The following is an 18,908-nucleotide window of genomic DNA, read 5'->3' as shown; positions in this document are numbered from 1 at the left end:
GGAGGAAGGGGCTCGGGGCTCCTCCCACTCAGGCGACTCCTCTCCCTGAGTGTGGACCACGGAGCCTGGGCTGTACTGGCAAATGCAGAAGGATGACAGACGGGTGCCAGACAAAGGGATTCAGAGATAAAAACAGACACAAATGCGAGGAGAGAGGGATCATGTAATTCACAGTCCAGTGGGGAGGAGAGATCAGAGAAGGAGAGTCATCACTCAGCGTGGCAAGCACTGGAAGGGTAGTCCCGAGGCAAAGAAGGAGGACAGAGGCAGGAGGGATTCACTCACAAGAGGGGCCTCAGGGGATGGTGTGAAGGCCTGGCAGCAGTCCTGGAGGGAGATGCCCCGTGCGGTCAGGGGGCTGGGGGAGCGGCACAGGGGAGAGAAAGCGGTGAGAGACCAGAGGAGGGTCACCTGCCCGAAAGGTTGGCTCAAGTCCCCACAGAACTTCCCATTACTCGCCCTACAACATAAAACTGGTACAAATGAATAAAAATTATGTAGATAACTAACCTTTATATTTTCCTTTCATTAAAGTAATTTCATAATAGACTTGTAATATACTTGGAAATCAATTCTGTGATGTCATTTCCCACAGCTTCCAAACGCCTCCATCATAAAAGGTCCACACTGAGGGAAACACTTTCATCAATTCGACGTCCAAGCTCTTTATTATGGCAAAATTCCAATTAATTGTGAGTCTAAGAGAAAACTGTTTGCACACAAAATTAAAGGAAGCAGTTATAACTTTCATAGTCACTTTAACGTACTTTTGTGTTCACGAAAGCACCCATCTCAAAGCTGCTTGAACTTTGGAAAGTTCTATGATCACTTCATGCACAGCACAAATTCAGCCCAGTTTTTGATTATTCTATTACTGATTGATTCGATATGAGGTAACTGTTCAGGCCTAATTGCCTCTCTTGGAAAAAGCCCTTGGGACGCAATGCTGCATCTCCTCCCCACAAGCAACAAAGTCTATGGACAGAAATTACCACCGGCTCTGAGATGCACTCAGCAGACTCTACCAGGCCCACAGCTCGTTCTGAGGTCTAAAAATATTAAGTTCAGGATGTCACAAGAATGTAGAGAACGCTCTGAGGTTTGCCAGTATGTGGACAAAAGACGCCCCTAGTAAATGCCTGCTTTCCCTGAGAAAGGTTTGCAAGACCGTATGGTGAGGCCAGTTCCACAATGCTCTCAGAGACATGAGAGAGACGCTATGGTGAACTTGTAAAGTTTGGGCTAAAAGAATAACATAGAAGGAAGACCGGGGGGAAGGGGAGCTGGGAGTAGGACGCGTCACCAAGGTTTCTCGGCAGGTGCAGGGTCTCTGCTGCTAGAACAGATCTGACTCCTAATCAGCCTTCTGTGGCACTGCCCTTCCATTGGCTTTTCCACTTTAAGGGAACACAGATGGCAGGGCCCAGGCCTGAAGCTTAGGAAGGAAGAATGGATTTGCTCCCCAAAGGTGCTCGAGAAGCTTCCAGTGCATGAGGTCTGCCCAGACGCCTGAACCCAGAGAGGAGGTTGCTCCCCAGACACGCCAGCAGGGAGTCTGTTCAGCACACCTGGCAGGGACGGGAGCGGCCCACAGCTCCCCGTATTAGCCCCAGACAGCCACGCTTTGGGCTGCTTGCCTTTCTAACAAGCACCCCAAGGATCTCTAAGGACTAAATATTTGCCACGGCTCTGGCATCTGACAGATCACTAAGGTCTCGCGGTGCGTGTGTCAGAATACATCCATCTCCATCTGTCCCCTACAGTCCTGTTAGAAACGCCGCACCTGCCGGACAGGGGCACGGACAGGAATACCGCTTAACCGTTCACTGTGGCCATCTCACATTCACTATCGCTTCATATTAGTCAACAGTTCTCAGGGAATCTGCTTCAGGATCATACAGTGCCTGCCTGCCTTCCCCAAGCATCCTCAACCCTGGATTCAAGCAGCACCCCAGTCCTCCATTCAACAAACAAATGAAACAAGGAAAGAGAATCAGAGACCTCATGTGGGGTTGTTACATACCGTTGGCAGAATTTTTCTGCTTTCAGTTTAACAATGACAGTACACACACTATAGAATAATTTGTATTCAAAAGCATTTTGCCTTCTGAAGTGAAACAAGTGACATGTGGGAGAATATTGTAGGTTTTTTGCTCCTGGCTGAGCTGACCCATGTTATCGCTGTCTTAATTCAGAGAGGGTGTTTCATCGGTGTTAAGAGCAGAAAGTCCTCTCATAGTAAAGACGTAAGGACTAGCCTTTGCAGTCAAAGAACCTGTCTTTCAAATAAGTAGAAGATCCATTTTACTGAGATATTTTCCAGAAAAGCAAGGTCAGGCTGTACCCCAGAGCTAGTGTCAGCTGTCAGCTCGTCTTTATTTGGGAGGTTGCCTCTTTAACAAGCTGAAAAGTTGCCAGGGGCTCTCCCCAGACCCCACGGACAGCTTCCAGCCCCACCTCAAGAATGAATGGGGGGGGCGGGGAACTACTCCAAGCGCCTCTTGCTCTCTGCAGCATCACCAAAAACTTGAAGATATCCTGTGGCAGACTCCCTCCTGGCAAAAGGACTGGCAACCTGAGAGCGAGCCCCTCACCCTCCCGCACCCGAAAAGCCGTCGTCTGGACCACACGTGCTCATTCCTGCAACCCCCAGGTTCCCAGACCTCGCTGAGAATCTGAAGCCTCCCTGGTGTCGCGCTCACCACCCAAGACATCCCCACAGAATTCAGCCCTGAGGACTCACGGTGCATCTCATGAAAGGGGTTGTGAACTCGAGCCAGCCACACCTGGAGGGTCACCCGCCGACGTCACAGTCGGAACGCGGTCGCAGCGCGCCTGGCCGGCCCTCCCAGGGAGACAGTGCCGGCCGGCCCGGGAGCCAATCAGCTGCCGCCCAGGCGTTGCCATGGCTCGTCGCCCGGTTAGGAACACGCCCACCCCAGCCCGGCAGCCAATCGGCGGCCGCCAAGCCGTTGCCATGGCCACGTTGCGTGTTAGGACCGCGCACGCGCACAGGGGAGACTCGCCGGCAGCCCCAGGCCCAGCCCTCGCGAGGGTCCCGGCAGCTGCCCCACTGGACACGGGCCGCGACCCGGTTCCCTGAGCGGCCGGCATGAACCGCAAGAAGCTGCAGAAGCTAACGGACTCCTTAACTAAAAATTGCAAGCACTGTAAGTAAGAATCAGGTGCCGGGTGTGCAGAGGCTCCTGGGCCAGGTCCTGTCCTGCCCGGTGCTACTGTTCCGCCTGCAGAGCCCGAGCGCAGTCGGAGCCCTCTCCACGCCCGACCCTAAAGAGGAGTCTGGAAGGGAACACCAACATCAGCTCCTTGGGGCGGGCACTCCTGGCGCCCATGATCTTAAGGCGCATTTCTAGTACCCAGGTATCTAGTGCTGTACCCGTACGCACGCACGTACTTGCTTCTCAAACCTTCTCTTAACTTACCCTTACGCTATAGAAACGGGATTTATGTACCCTGGAGACACATGTGGATTCAGCTTCAGACACAGGTGGAAAACAAGCACTAAAAACCACCGCACTCAAGAAAAGTAGCCCAACCAACAGCTCTTCTTAGAGCAAATCAACTGGCAAGGTCCAAGTTTGGGGAATTACCAAGAGACCTATAAGGGAAAATGGTTATCAGGGGTTGAACATCCTTAGGACAGACACGGTGAAGTGGCCCAGAAACTTGTATCTCGGAGCAAGGAAATGTGCCTGGAATCCAAGGAGCTCAACAAAGCTGAACACACAGTAAAGGATCTGTTCCCAACTCTAGACCCAACTTTCCAGCAAAGTGAAGGATTAGACTTGGCAGGTGGCAAGATGGACACCTACTGAAGACATCTGCTCCCATCTCACACATAGTCTGAAAAGTGGTCCTAGAATTTCACAGGTAACTTTAGAATTATATTCAGACTGAAAAACAGGACTGTGCTTGGGCAAGGAAGCTGTGGATATGGCTTAGATGAGGGAGATATGTGACGAGCAATCTTAGAAGTTGAGTGCTTATTGCAATAATCCCACAGCCATAATCCCAAGACTACTCCCACTGTGCAAAGAAAGAACAAACATGTTCTCATGTAGTCCTAGAGATTATGGGATCTAGTGCCTTCTAATCATACTCAGTATCTTATATGATGAGTGGTAGGAAATCCTGTCAGGATGGTGCTGGAAATAAAAGTTATGTCTAAAAAAAGTCATCCTATAATTTAAGATATTATCATGGTTATTACGATCTGATGAGAGTTTTGTTCTGTTGTTTTTCTTAAAATACTTTCATTTCTGGGAAAAGGCCAGATCTTAAACATCTAGTAAACATTTTAAATAAACAGTGCAATAACTGCTATACACAACGAACACTGAATTTGATTTAGTTCCTGTTCAAGTGAGTTTGCAATGTATTGCAGATATTCTGTGAATATATTAAAAGATGTGAGGGCTTCCCTGGTGGCTCACTGGTTAAGAATCTGCCTGCCAATGCAGGCGACACTGGTTCAAGCCCTGGTCCGGGAAGATCCCACATGCGGAGCAACTAAGCCCGTGCGCCACAACTACTGAGCCTGCGCTCTAGAGCCTGCGAGCCACAACTACTGAGCCCTCGCGCCGTGACTACTGAAGCCCGCGCACCTAGAGCCCGTGCTCCGCAACAAGAGAATCCACTGAAATGAGAAGCCCGTGCACTGCAACGAAGAGTAGCCCCTGCTCGCTGCAACTAGAGAAAGCCTGTGCGCAGCAACGAAGACCCAACGCAGCCAAAAATAAAATAAATTTATAAAAGTAAAAGATAAGCGAAAACACAGCAAGAAAACCAGTCAACTGTTTTGATTTTTGTCCTACATAAAAATTTTAAAGTGAACCTTAAGAACCTTGATGATTACCAGTTAAATTCTATAGAAATAGTGACTAATCATGGGCATTATAATAATTTTGAGTTTCTTTAAACAGAGGACCTTTCTTCTAAAGTCAGATTTCCTTTTAGTTGCCAGGTGATAATCCCACCAAGATGAAGTGGATAGATTTTGTAGAATCAAAGAAGAAAGTATCTTAAATGTTTGTCTAGTTAATCCACCATTCTGCAGATCTGATCTGCACAGCAGACTTACACCAATCCAAAAAGATGAAAATCCATTCTCGAATTTCCTTAATTTCATTTAGTATTCTTTTTTTCCCAATATTTATTTATTTATTTGGCTGCGCTGGGTCTTAGTTGCGGCACGTGGATCTTTTAGTTGCAGCATGATATAAGAAACATTTCAGCAAGAGAATTTTTCCTGTGGAAAAATTACCCATCTTGGATCTTTTGGGGAATAAATTGAGCTGATACTCTTTCATTTTTATTTCAGCTGAGATGGGAAATGGCTAATCAACATCCCCTCAGCTAGCATTTCATATATGTGATCAGACTGCATCATTCTTCATGCAAGGTTTTCTTCCCCAACCATTAACATCACTTTTTATTTTTAGAGTTTTTTATTGTGGTTAAATAGACATGACATAAAATTTACCATTTTAATTATTTTAAGTGCACCGCTCAGGGGCACTAAGTACATTCACATTGTGCAGCTGTCACCACCATCCATCTCCAGAACTTTCTCATCTTTCCAGCTGAAACTCTGTCCCCATTAAACTGTTGCTCCCCACTTCCCCCTCCCGCAGCCCCTGGCACCCACCGTCTACTTTTTGTCTCTATGAATTTCACCACTCTGGGTACAAACATCATATAAGTGAAATCAAATAATATTTGTCCTTTTTCGTCTGGCTTGTTTCACTCAGCATGACGTAGTCAGGGGTCAGGCAAGTTGTAGCAGGAGTCACGATTTCCTCCCTTTTTAATGCTGACTCATGGTCCATTGTATGGATGGACCACATCTCATTCATCCACTCATCCACCCATGGACACCTGGATTGCTCCCACCTTCTGGCTGTTGTGACGACTGCTGCTATGAATAATGGTGTACAAGTATCAGAGTCCCTGCTTTCAATCCTTTGGGGCAAATACCCAGAAGTGGAATCACTGGATTCTGTAGTATTTCTATGTGTAATTTTTTTTTGAAGTGACATACCATTCATACTGTTTTCTGTGGCAAGTAAAGGCTCTTTTTAAAATTATAACCATTACATTATTTCTACTATTTATCAATTTATTTACTAAATCATTTGTTTTCCAACGTTTTCAATGTTCGTCTTAAATTGTGGCACCCCAAACTGGAACTCGCCCTCAAGCCTCTCCTGGCCTGTAAGATGAGGTGGGATTTGTCCATTTCTTTGGGCTGTTTTCCTTTACATGCACACAGCTTCCGTCCTTGCTTTTAAAAATACTCAACCTTAATTTTTTCTTGTTTTGACATAAGATCTTCCCCATCTTCCACCTTTACCTCATATTGAAACTCACCTTTATGTTCTAATGCCAGACACTAATCCTTCCACCTACACACCTCGGACAGCGATGGGGACACATTTAGCTCAGTGCTAACAGCACCACCCTCTCTGCAGTCGTGTGTACGCAAGCATGCATGTGTGTGCACACCCTTTAGACAAAAAAGTCCTTCCTCCGAAGTGCTGCTGCACGGCTGCCTGTTAATTTCCAGCCCTCACAGCGAGAACCTTCCTGGGTGCTAGGATATGCTTAACTCCTTCCTTATTGGAAAATAGGTGACTCTGATTTCCAAAATCTGGCGCACGGCTTCACGAAGGCTAATGTGAGATGAAAGTTGTTGCCTGGTTTGGGGGAGGCTGGTATCTATTTCCAGGGAAAAGTTAAACTGTAGATCTCACGAATGCCTATAATCAAAATGCTGGGGGAAAGTTACCATTTTTAACATCGCCATGGTTACTTAGAATCAGACCCCACAATCCGCATTCAGGTGACCTGGCTAATATTATCGTCCTTTTTCTAACTGTGACTGCACTTACATCTGTTTGGAGGGACGGCTGCTGCCCTTACTTCAGTGGGAACTTCTGGGTAGTGACCATCCTCTGGTAACTTGAGGGTCATGAATCTCAAAAGAGGACCGTCTCCCATTGACAGCTGCCCATTCATGATTCCAGTGTTGTTTGTCTACAAAACTCATTTGTGCAAAGTTTAAGTTGGACATTAAAGATTAAAAGGCGTTTTTGTTACATCTCAATTTCATTCTTTCACAGTTAATAAATTTGAAGTGAAATGCCTTATCAATTTTTTCTATAACTTGGTGGGTGATGTGACAGAGCGGCAGGGTTTGGACATCGGGCTGGATCGGAACGCCTTTCGGAACATCCTGCACGTGACATTTGGGATGACAGACGACATGATCATGGACAGAGGTGAGCGGACGTCAGTGTCTAGACGGGCCAAATCCAGCCATAACTGGGAAAAACAGTTTGGAGTTTGGACAAACTCTGGGCGGGAAGCTTCACGTTCTGTGTTTCCAAATCCATTTGAACATAAAAGTTTAATTTTTACATTCATAGAGAAGCACGGTAGGGAAGAAGGTAGCAACCACTCTTTCTGTGGATTTAGGAAGAGGACAAAGTCAACTTGAATCACTAGGTTTCCTTTCTTTACATCAGAAAACCCGAGCTATTTATATTCCTACTTAGTAAATAGAACAATAAATAATCGTTTTAAAAGGACATTTAAACTTCCTTACATCATCAAGAGTATTCCAATAAAAGTTAAGATATAATCTTATCTATCATGTAATAGCAGTACTTTTCTTGGGTAACAAAATATAAAATTATATGTTTTATGTTAATATATCAACAAATTTAAGGTACCTATATGTGTATACGTTCACTGTTGATTCATGTATTTAGCTATTCAGAATTTACTTGTTCCCACAAAGTATGAAGGGAAACATGAATGCTTAAGTAAAAGAGTTTTCCGATGTTACGACATCTTAGTTTCCTCCTTTATCAAATGAGAACATGGGACCATATGGGCGTGAGGTTTCGCCTAAATTTCAGAAGTGCGTAGCCCTGTGCGGGTCCATCACCGAGAATAGAAACGCAGCACAAGTGTCACATTTTTTACTTCTCTCTTTTTTTTTAGTATTCCGAGGGTTTGACAAAGACAATGATGGTTGCATAACTGTATCAGAGTGGGTGTATGGATTATCCGTGTTTCTTCGAGGAACTCTGGAAGAGAAAATGAAATGTAAGACTTCGTGTTATCCTATTGGTTTGCACTTTACGATAAGTACCTCGAAAGAGTGAAAATCATCAATGTCTTCCAGCCCAGCCAGTGGGGTGGGTTTGTGTGTTGTTTGCTTGGTGTGAATTCCCATCAGCCTCTTTTACAGAGCAAATTCAGGTCAATAATAAGGGTTGAAAAAAATTAATAAAAAGGCAAATCAAGAAGTTCTGAGGCAGAATCCATGCCAAGCCAGACCGCACAGGCAGGTGGTGCACGTGCGGACCACGTACGCATGTGTTTACGTATGAAGGTGGTAAGTGCTTTACATATTTTGTTACTCAAATTGTCATGATACAACATCGACTCAAGTTTCTGATTCTTAGTTAATTCCTAATTCATCCCAATGAACTCTGTTTAAGAGGCGCATCTCAATCCGTTTTCCAAGGTTTTCACGATGAGAATGTTAAGTCGTTGCTCCTTGGCCTGCTCTTTGAAGCTAAGTGTAGGAAACTTTCTAAGGATTGTTGAGTATGTTCAGTAAGCGGACATCAGGCATTTGTTAGGGGAATTGATTGCACTGAGGCCCGAGGCTTGATGTGAACACCACTGGAGCCCTGGGCCTTGAACACCATCAGAACCAAGGCCGCCTTCCTGGCCGCAGCACATTCGTACCGGTTCTTTCTTGAAGATTGCTTTGACGTGTTTGACTTGAACGGCGACGGCTTCATCTCGAAGGAGGAGATGTTCCACATGCTGAAGGATAGCCTCCTGAAGCAGCCGTCCGAGGAGGACCCCGACGAAGGAATCAAAGACCTGGTGGAAATAACCCTGAAGAAAATGGTACGATGGGTAATTTAGAGTTTTCTCGTGAAATCCACAGATGTGGGGTAGAAATAAGAACTCAAATTAGAGTAACTCTCAGTTTCCTGCCTGGTGAAAGACAGCACTCAGACTGTGCTCTTTTATCATAATATGACAGTTCCTTTCAATTTCAGTACTTAGCCTCATACTTTTCTGACGTCTTCTTTGTGAACGCTGGGCCATGAGAAGACAGTGTGTGTTTGTGATGTTTTCCATGTTAACTGCGGTGTGGCCGGTTGCCCCCAGGACCACGACCACGACGGGAAGCTGTCCTTCGCAGACTATGAACAGGCTGTGAGGGAGGAGACTCTTCTGCTGGAAGCATTTGGACCGTGTCTTCCTGACCCAAAGGTAACGGCACTACATTCACAGAACAGTGACCAAAATGTCACGTAGGGGGCTTCCCTGGTGGCGCGGTGGTTGAGAGTCCGCCTGCCGGTGCAGGGGACACGGGTTCGTGCCCCGGTCCGGGAAGATCCCACATGCCGCGGAGTGGCTGGGCTGTGAGCCATGGCCACTGAGCCTGTGCGTCCGGAGCCTGTGCTCCGCAACGGGAGAGGCCACAACAGTGAGAGGCCTGTGTAACCAAAAAAATAAATAAGGAGCACGGAAACAGGCTGCAGGGAGATGGGGGTATGGCTGGAAGGACAAGGAAGTGTCCCCGGGTCTTTGCGGACACAGCGGTCAGCCAGGGAGAAGGGCCCAAGCAGAAAGAATGACATGCATGAGCGAGGGAAGCGGGGGATACAAAGGAAGCTGTATTAGGTTCATGAGACTGATGATGAAGCGGGAAGACACAGAGGGCCAAGTCCATGGAGCTCGGAGCTGGATTTTGTCTTGAAGATCACGAGGATTGGTTGGAAGATTTTAGGCAGATGGAGGGATGTGATATATAAATATTACCCTGTACCCACCCACCCCAGTCTCTAGTCTGTGTCTCCAGCCGCCTTCTCAACATACGGAGTAAATGATCTCAATAAACTCTTGCTTTCCCCCCAAACTTGCCCCTCCCCCAGTCTTCCCTAACTCAATAAATGACAGCCCCGCACTCAGGTGTTCAGTCAAAACCCTAGGAGTCATCCTTAACCTCTCTCTCGTAACACTTTTCGCTACTCTTTCAAAATAAACCCTTGAATATAATCTCTTCTCCCACATCTGTTGGCCACCAGCCCCCATCAAGTCGCTGTCATCAGTCACCCAGCCCAGGTCATGCTTCCACTGCTGTCCCCCTACTGACTGCCCTCCACAATATCCAGGATATGTAAAAACACAAAGGCTCTCAGGCCCCTCTGGTGCTCGAGCCCCTCCCCGGCGGGCCCTGAAGTCTGCACGAGGCCCCTTTCTCTCTTTCCAGCCACGTCTCCTGCTGTGTCCTGTCCTCTCTTCCCCTGGAGCCCGCCCGGCCACCTGCCCTGCCTCCCTGGTGCCCTTGTGCTCGCCGTGACCTCTGTCCAGAACGTTCCCCCCAGACCTTGCCTCGTTCAGTCTCTGCTCAGATGCTGTTGATCATCTTAACTTCTCCTCCCCTCCATCCCCGACCCTGCTTCTTTCTCTTCACAGTTCTTATCGTCACACAGAATATATTTACTCACTTATTGTCTGTCTTGACATGTAGATGTAAGGTCCCTAAAGCAGGAACTTGGGAGGTTTTCACCATATTTCCTCACATGTAGTGTGTAGCACACGGTGGGTCCCTAGTAAATGTTGAGTGGATGGATGGATGGATGGACGGATGGACGGATGGACGGGTGGGTGGATGGACGGGTGGATGGGTGGATGGATGGACGGGTGGGTGGATGGACGGGTGGGTGGATGGATGGACGGGTGGATGGGTGGATGGATGGATGGGTGGGTGGGTGGACGGGTGGGTGGATGGACGGGTGGGTGGGTGGACGGGTGGGTGGGTGGATGGGTGGACGGGTGGGTGGGTGGATGGGTGGGTGGGTGGATGGATGGACGGGTGGGTGGGTGGGTGGATGGATGGGTGGGTGGATGGGTGGACAGGTGGACGGGTGGATGGATGGACGGGTGGATGGGTGGATGGATAGATGGACGGGTGGATGGGTGGATGGATGGACGGGTGAATGGATGGACGGGTGGGTGGATGGATGGATGGATGGGTGGATGGATGGACGGGTGGATGGGTGGACGGGTGGATGGGTGGATGGATGGACGGGTGGATGGGTGGATGGGTGGATGGACGGGTGGATGGGTGGATGGATGGATGGGTGGATGGATGGACGGGTGGGTGGATGGGTGGATGGATGGATGGGTGGATGGATGGACGGGTGGATGGATGGACGGGTGGATGGGTGGATGGGTGGATGGATGGATGGATGGACGGGTGGGTGGATGGACGGGTGGGTGGATGGACGGGTGGGTGGATGGACGGACGGGTGGGTGGATGGACGGGTGGGTGGATGGATGGATGGATGGGTGGATGGATGGACGGGTGGATGGGTGGACGGGTGGATGGGTGGATGGGTGGATGGGTGGATGGATGGATGGATGGACGGGTGGGTGGATGGACGTGTGGGTGGATGGATGGATAGGTGGATGGATGGACGGGTGGGTGGATGGACGGGTGGATGGGTGGATGGGTGGATGGGTGGATGGATGGACGGGTGGGTGGATGGACGGGTGGGTGGATGGGTGGATGGATGGACGGGTGGATGGATGGACGGGTGGATGGGTGGATGGGTGGATGGATAGACGGGTGGATGGATGGACGGGTGGATGGGTGGACGGGTGGACGGGTGGATGGATGGACGGGTGGATGGGTGGATGGGTGGATGGACGGGTGGATGGGTGGATGGATGGATGGGTGGATGGATGGACGGGTGGGTGGATGGATGGATGGATGGGTGGATGGATGGACGGGTGAATGGGTGGACGGGTGGATGGGTGGATGGGTGGATGGGTGGATGGATAGACGGGTGGATGGATGGACGGGTGGGTGGATGGATGGATGGGTGGATGGACGGGTGGATGGATGGACGGGTGGATGGGTGGATGGGTGGATGGGTGGATGGGTGGATGGATAGACGGGTGGATGGATGGACGGGTGGGTGGATGGGTGGATGGATGGATGGGTGGATGGATGGGTGGATGGGTGGATGGACAGGTGGATAGCTGGATGGAAGGGTGGGTGGATGGATGGATGGGTGGATGGGTGGACGGGTGGGTGGATGGGTGGATGGATGGGTGGGTGGATGGGTGGATGGACAGGTGGATAGTTGGATGGAAGGTGGGTGGATGGATGGGTGGAGAGATCTCAGAAGTGCCTGAGGGAGAGTCCTGGATCTATGTCCTTCCATCTCCTCAGAAACTCCATCATTTACCTTCATCTTTACCCTACATCTTCAACCTCCTTCCTCACTACTAAAACCTTCCCATCAGAATTTAAACAGACCTAAACCTGTCACATGTGACAAACAAAAGGGAAGGAAGGGAGGGAGGGAGGGAAGCAAAGGAGAGAACTTCCCCTAATTCCACACCTGCTTCTATTTCCTGTCCAAGGCTTGTTTTGTCACAGCCAAGCGTCTTGGAAGAATTGTCCATATTTATGACCTACACGACCATCGCTTCTTCCCGTCCCCTCTTGCAACTGCTCTTGCCAAGGTCACCCCCGCCTTGTTGAGAAAGCCCAGGCGGTAGGCCCTTGGGTTCTTGTCTCGCTCGACCTCGTCCCTCCCCCACCCCCTGCTCTCCATCCAGAGCCTCCCGAGCCAGGAGGCATCTCCCTTTCGTGCTGAGCCCCCTGGACCCCTGATGCGCTCGCACTCCTGCAGCCCCCACTGCAGTGAGCTGAGCTCCCGGCTCCTGGCTGAGAGCCTAAGCTCATGGCAGGGGCTCCTGGGAGCCAGGCCATGTGGTCTCGCCCACCCTGTGGGCCCACAACCAGCGCTGGGCTGGAGCAGAGTCCTCGCCTGCGGGTGAACACGCAGCCCCTCCCAGGTCCCCGACCCCACTCCTCCTCGGTCACTGCCCGTCTCTTCGGATGTTAGGAGGCCTAAGGAACATTTTTTGTTTATTTTTTTGAAAGTCTGTACTAATTTGAACACTTTCATTTTGCAGAACCAGAAAGAATTTGAAGCCCAAGTATTCAAAGATCCAAACGAGTTCAACGAGGTGTGAATTCCTAAATGTCTTGTTGTCTCAAGTGAGTAGAAAAGGAGCCTCATCCGTGTTGTGTATTTTTCCTGCTTAGCTCGGAACGCGGTTGTGAATTGCGTGTTTGGTGAGAGGGGTCAGGGCTGACTAACGTGTATCATTCAACTTTGGCGTAAGATGCCACTAAGATAGACGAAGACAAGGGGTTCCTTATTAGCTGTGGTTGGGTTTGGCCAGACGAGTGAACACTGCGGAGACAAGGTATCAGCTAGACTGTCTGTTGACACATAACTGTCATAAAATGTTTGTATGAACGAAATGAATAGAGAGACTATATCATCATGAGTTATTTTCCTCACGTCAGAAAGATGCTGGGCACGCGTTTAAAAATCACTGAAACTCTGTGTCTTCCTCCCACCCTCCCTATCCCACGGAGACATATGTATACGCACAGCTGATTCACTCTGTTATAAAGCAGAAGCGAACACACCATTGTAAAGCAATTATACCCCAATAAAGATGTTAAAACAAAACCACTGAAACTACTCAGTTTCCTTTGGAGCAGGAAATGATCAAGGTGGCACCCAGAGCACAACGGTTCTGGCATTTAGCGTTGAAACGTCTTTCTGCTGGGCCCTGAGGGAGACTCAGAGACACGGAGCCTGTGTGCATACGATCTGTGTTACTGTTTGAGGTGTCTGAGAGCCCAGCCCGCTGCCCAGAGCGGCCCTGGGTAAACACCAGGGCTGCACAGTACCACGAGGCACCGGGAGGCAAACCCACCTGTGGGTGGGCAGAGGCAAGAGTGCTCTTCCCTGGACCTGAGGCGTGAGGCCCAGGTGCGGCTCTCAGCTTCCCTCTGGAGTCAGCCGGAGGCCGCCCTTGCCGGCGGATGAGGAGCTCGCTCTCTGTCTGGCTCCGCTGTGTCTCCACCTGGACCCCATTCTTGGTCCCCATCCCCCGCCCTGCCCCTCAGTGCATTCCCCCCACACCTGGGACTCCCCTTGTGCAGCCCCTCGTCTGGGGTCACATCCCACTGCACCCACTGGCCAGGAAGCCCTGAAGACAGCCCTGCCTTCCCCCTGCCCCCCACTCTCCAGCAGGTGCTCCTGGGCGTCAGGTAGCAGCTTGAGAAAGAAGGGCTTGTGAGGCCCTTTCCCTGCCCTTCGCATTTGGATATTGCCACATTTTTGCTGTTACAAATACTTCCCGAAATGAACTGTCCTTGTAGATAAATCTCTTCACACGCATCGTCGCTTACTTACTTGGGGTGACTTTGTAGAAGTAGGAATGCTGGCTTTCAGGCCTGCATCATTTTGAGATTTCCAGCACATGTGACCTCACACCCTCCGGGAAGACCGGCTGGGCCAACGCGTGAGGACAGATCCCGTCCCTGTGCCGCACCGTCTTTTAACTTCTTTGCCAACGCGTGGGCCCTAACTGACCGTGATTTGAACTCATGATGCAAAGAACTAATGCTTTGCGTCTGTCCCTAAACATCGTGTTGTAGGTTGGGTACAAATTGACTTCCACGTGGATAACCCTGTTTTATTACTTGACTTTATTTAAAACTAAAAAAACCTTTAAAACAATTCTCCGTAACTGTGGTGGAATTGAAGAGGATGCCAGCACCTGAGGGAGAAGCCACAGCCTCCCCGGGCAGCTCAGAGCGCGCCCTGCCTCCTGAACCCCTCTTCAAGATGTGCCCCAGTCGCCTCCCCCAGTCGCCTCCCCTCTCCCCCTCCGCCTCGAGCACCTTGCTCGAGAGTCCCGGCCTCTCTTCATGCCACCACTGTGGTAACTCAGAGGAGTTTAGCACCAAGGAGTCACTCGACTCCAGGGCAGCTCATCGAGTACCCGCGTCCCTCTGAGGACCCCTGTGTCCTCGAGCTCCGCGCTGGGCCCCGCTGCCGACCTCCGCCCAGGCTCAGCCCATCCTGCCCGCTCGGCACGGCGCCTGCCTCGGGCGGCAGGGTCGGGCTGCGGGAAGCGGTCATAACCTGGAGAGTTGAACGCAGCCTTCCTCTCACTGGCTCCTCTGAGTGGGGCTTCCCTCCCCTCCCACCAGCCCCCCGCGCCGTGGGAGGCCCCTCTGGGGGGCTGCGTGGCCTCCACGCAGCACAGAGAGATTCTGTTTGGGAAACAATCCTTTTGTTTTTCAACTACAGGATTTGAAAGCTATCACTGAAAACTGGTAGTCCTGCATTCTTAACCTGCAAATATCTTTGGGAACAAGATTGCACTTGTGAGAAGTCAAGCCTGCAATTGCCTGCGAGTCCCACCTCGGGCTAAGCCGGGAAGGGGGGGTAACCCAGCCTAAGACTAAGTCAGCCCCTGGCCTCGCCTGGTCCGCAGTGTCGATGAGGGCTCCGCACCCTGCGACGCCCCTGCCATCCCCCCGGCACCAGGCATCCCTGCGACAGCCCCTCCCCCCGGCCCAGCACGAGTTATGTCACTGAATGAAAGGAGATTGTTCAAGGGAATTCCCACCGCATACGCTCGGAAACTGTGAAGACAGCCGCGTCTAGAGAAGGTTCCTCCAAGTGTATCTTGCCTGATGTGTTTTCTCACCGCCCCCGACCCTCCCAGTTGTCAAGGTTCACATGCAGCTGCCGTAAAAGATACACAACGGAATAGGCTTGTCCCCAGACTAGCGTTCGTTACGACGCACTGACTGTGCAATCGCCTGGCAATGCCCAGAAGGGCTGAGGTCGCATGTGTCCCCCACCTCAGGGGCCGCGCTCCATCCAGGTGGAGCACAGGACCTCCTGGAGCGTCGCCAGTCTCGGTCACCCCTGAAGGAGGAGCCGTCCCCAAACACACCTGAGAGCCAGCCAGGAGGTGCCCACTTCCCAGCAAGAGGAGGGGCGGCCGGGCTGGGGACGGGCTGGGGACTCCACATCGCGTCCCCAAGGCATGCAGCACTCAAGGTCCCTGCATCCCAAGCGTGGCTTCCTGTGCCCTGTGCCGCCCACTGAATCCGCCAGGAAAACGCTCCTCCCCCGAGACCCGCATCCCCTGTCTGTCTCCACTTCCTGCTGCCTGGCCGGGCTCGGCACCCCTGCGGGAGAGGCTGACCACCCAGAGGGCGTTTGACAAAATTGTCAAACGGGTGACCTTGTGCACCCGTTTCCTGTCCCCACCCCCAAGTCTCGGTGTGGACGACGGTACAGTGGCTCAGAGCCCAGGGCGGCAAGCAGGGACGGAGCAGGCAGAAAGATGGGCACGTCCTGTCTCCAGTGGCAGCAGGGGCCGAGCCACCGCCTCCTAGTGGGAGCGGTCAGCCTGGAGCTCAGGCCCGTCCAGAGGCTAATGAAAACCATCTGGTCCTTAATAACCTTTAGAATACAACGGGGTCAGAAGAGGAATAACAGTCCCCGTGATCTCAGTGACACATCATACAAAACCCCAACGAGCACTTTTGCTTGAGGTGTCACGCTAAATGCTACGCGATCACCCCACGCTTCCCACTCAGTCCTGGGGGCAACCAAGGGCATGACCTCCCATCTCATCCGAGATCCACTGTCCCTCCAATGGAGGGAGTCAGGGTTTAGGGAAATCAAGAAACTTCCTCCGCGCACCGAAGTGATACAGAGCCAGGCCACACTCAGCCCTTGCCTGGTTCTAAGGGTAAAGCCTTCCCTCACGGTCGCGGAAGGGGACGTCCACTCTCCTTGCTGCTCAGGGTGACCGAGGACAGCTCCCTGCAGGGGCTTCCTGCTTCCCTTCCTGGCGGCCGGGCCGCCACGTGGTTTATGCACGCAGAGGGGGCTGCTGGGCCTCTCCAGGGCTCGTCACGTCAGAAACACCTGGGAATGTTCTTTCTTTCGTTGAATTTCCAATTTGCAGGTAAAGGCACCCGTTTCCGGAACAAAGAGCAGTCAGGACACTAGGCTGGGCCCCGCCCAGTCACGAGGGCAGCCACGCACAAAGTGGGGTGGGAGGAGAGGTGAGGCCACTGTGGGCTGCTGGGGGCATGGCAGAAGTCCTCTGGGATGGGGAGGGCTGGACCCCTCACGGAGGCCAGGGCAGCATCAGAGAGGTTTCCATCCGGAGAAGCAGATGCCAGGAGCCGAGGCCACGGGACCCAGCAGCAAACGCAGACGTGGTGATGCGGCTCTCGCCAAGTGCCGGGAAGCAGCCCAAGGACCCCAGCTGTGGGGAAGGGCGGCTTTGCGCCAGGCCCTGACTGCCATCTTGCTCTGACGGCCCGACACGAGCCACGTGGACTTGATCGTCTGACAGAAGTGCAGAGTGGTTTGTGGACGGTGGGGGCCAGAGTGTGCACCGTGCATCGAGACTGAGAGGGGAAGCTGTGGTCCTATCAGGCCCGTGTGATTGGGGCTGTCCTGGCAAAGCTGGGCCCACGGTCTCCCGACCCACAGGCTACAGATTACCCCACAGGTGCATCTCAGGTAAAGCGGGAGAAGCGCCTACTCTCTCTGCCTCCATTTCACCTCACAGGGTCTTTGAGAATGAGTAAGGATCAGCCTACAGAGCCGTTTTGTAAACTGTAAAGTGTGACGTGAATACGAGATTAATAAAGGTATGTGGTGGACATGAGGGCCAGTGTTCTCACCAGGGGCTCGTAGGTGATGAATAAATAAGAATACAGGCAGGGCTTCCCTGGTGGCACAGTGGTTGAGAGTCCGCCTGCCAACGCGGGGGAGACGGGTTCTAGCCCTGGTCCGGGAAGATCCCACATGCCGCGGAGCAACTAAGCCCGTGTGCCACAACTACTGAGCCCACGAGCCACAAGTACTGAAGCCCGCGCGCCTAGAGCCCGTGCTCTGCAACAAGAGAAGCCACTGCAGTGAGAAGCCCGTGCACCACAACGAAGAGTAGCCCCTGCTCGCCACAAGGAGAGAAAGCCCGCGCACAGCAACAAAGACCCAACACAGCCAAAAATAAAAACAAATAAATAAATAAATTTATAAAAAAAAATACAGGCAGCCTTGACTTGAAGAACCCAGCTCTGGGTCCTCCCTGTGGACAAATGTGGGGCATCACTTAAGTGACGGAGCCAAAGGCAGATGAAGGATGTCTCTAGAAATACCTTCAATAATCTAACGTATTTGGAGAAATGGATCTCATGGAGCCAGGATAAAACTCCAGAGGAAGCAGCACTAGGATTTTCACGAACATGACACTCGTGGAGTCTGTTTTAACGAAACTGCCCCCCATTAACACACACACACACACACACACACACACACACACACACACACACACACCACCCTCATCACAGACTCACAGAAGCATACAGCACTTCATTCCCTTCAAGAGGAACACTCGAGCCCCTTGAATTTTCCTCTCACCCCAAGACGCCACCAGCCCCAAACAGCAAGCACTGTCCGGCTAACGTCTCTTCCTGACAAACCGCACTCAGCGCTCAGGGTGCTTGTGGTGCCGGCTCTAAGGTGCTGATATCACAGAGGAACTAACAGGCTGTAGGGTTTGCATGAAAGCACAAGAGCCCGAAAGCCCACTGAGTAAACACGAGCTGCGTCCAAGTTATGTGAGCTCGAGCCGGCCAAGTTCACACCTGGGTCTGCTTGCCACGTTCCTAACTGGGACAGGGTAAGTTTGACTAAGTGCAGAACAGGCTTCTTGCCTCCTTGGATTGCTAAATATGACTTGATGCTGATTTTGACTCGTAAAATTCAGGAAAGAACACAGCAGCCTAGAAACTAGGGTCAGTCATCAGCTGGGAAGCGGATGCACCTCCTTCTTGCCGAGGACTCTGAAAACCATCCTGCTGGATTTGGGCACGGTGCCCCAGGTCCGGTGTCTGCAGACCACAAGCCAGGTGAGAAGAGTCC

The 18,908-nt window shown here is 51.4% G+C and overlaps 1 protein-coding gene across 2 annotated transcripts; it reads left to right on the top strand.

The window, feature by feature from the left end:
• Nucleotides 1–3,112: 3,112 nt before the first annotated feature.
• On the top strand, nt 3,113–13,152 carry CLXN (calaxin; the record flags this gene model as incomplete). 2 transcript variants are annotated; one of them, XM_082858510.1, is made up of 6 exons in its annotated part: nt 3,113–3,170; nt 7,143–7,301; nt 8,029–8,133; nt 8,801–8,952; nt 9,220–9,324; nt 13,051–13,152. In XM_082858510.1, 6 exons carry the CDS (start codon nt 3,113–3,115, stop codon nt 13,108–13,110), a joined length of 639 nt encoding a protein of 212 aa, XP_082714636.1. In that variant the 3' UTR covers nt 13,111–13,152. The 2 variants fall into 2 exon arrangements, with proteins under 2 accessions (XP_082714636.1, XP_082714637.1); XM_082858511.1 differs by lacking the exon at nt 7,143–7,301.
• Between the last annotated feature and the right edge of the window lie 5,756 nt (nt 13,153–18,908).

This window comes from Leucopleurus acutus (assembly GCF_964270905.1).
Source record: "Leucopleurus acutus genome assembly, chromosome: 17".
Taxonomy (NCBI): Eukaryota; Metazoa; Chordata; class Mammalia; order Artiodactyla; family Delphinidae; genus Leucopleurus; species Leucopleurus acutus.
The sequence above is the reverse complement of the archived record's forward strand: the minus strand, read 5'-3'. Positions and strand labels throughout refer to the sequence as shown.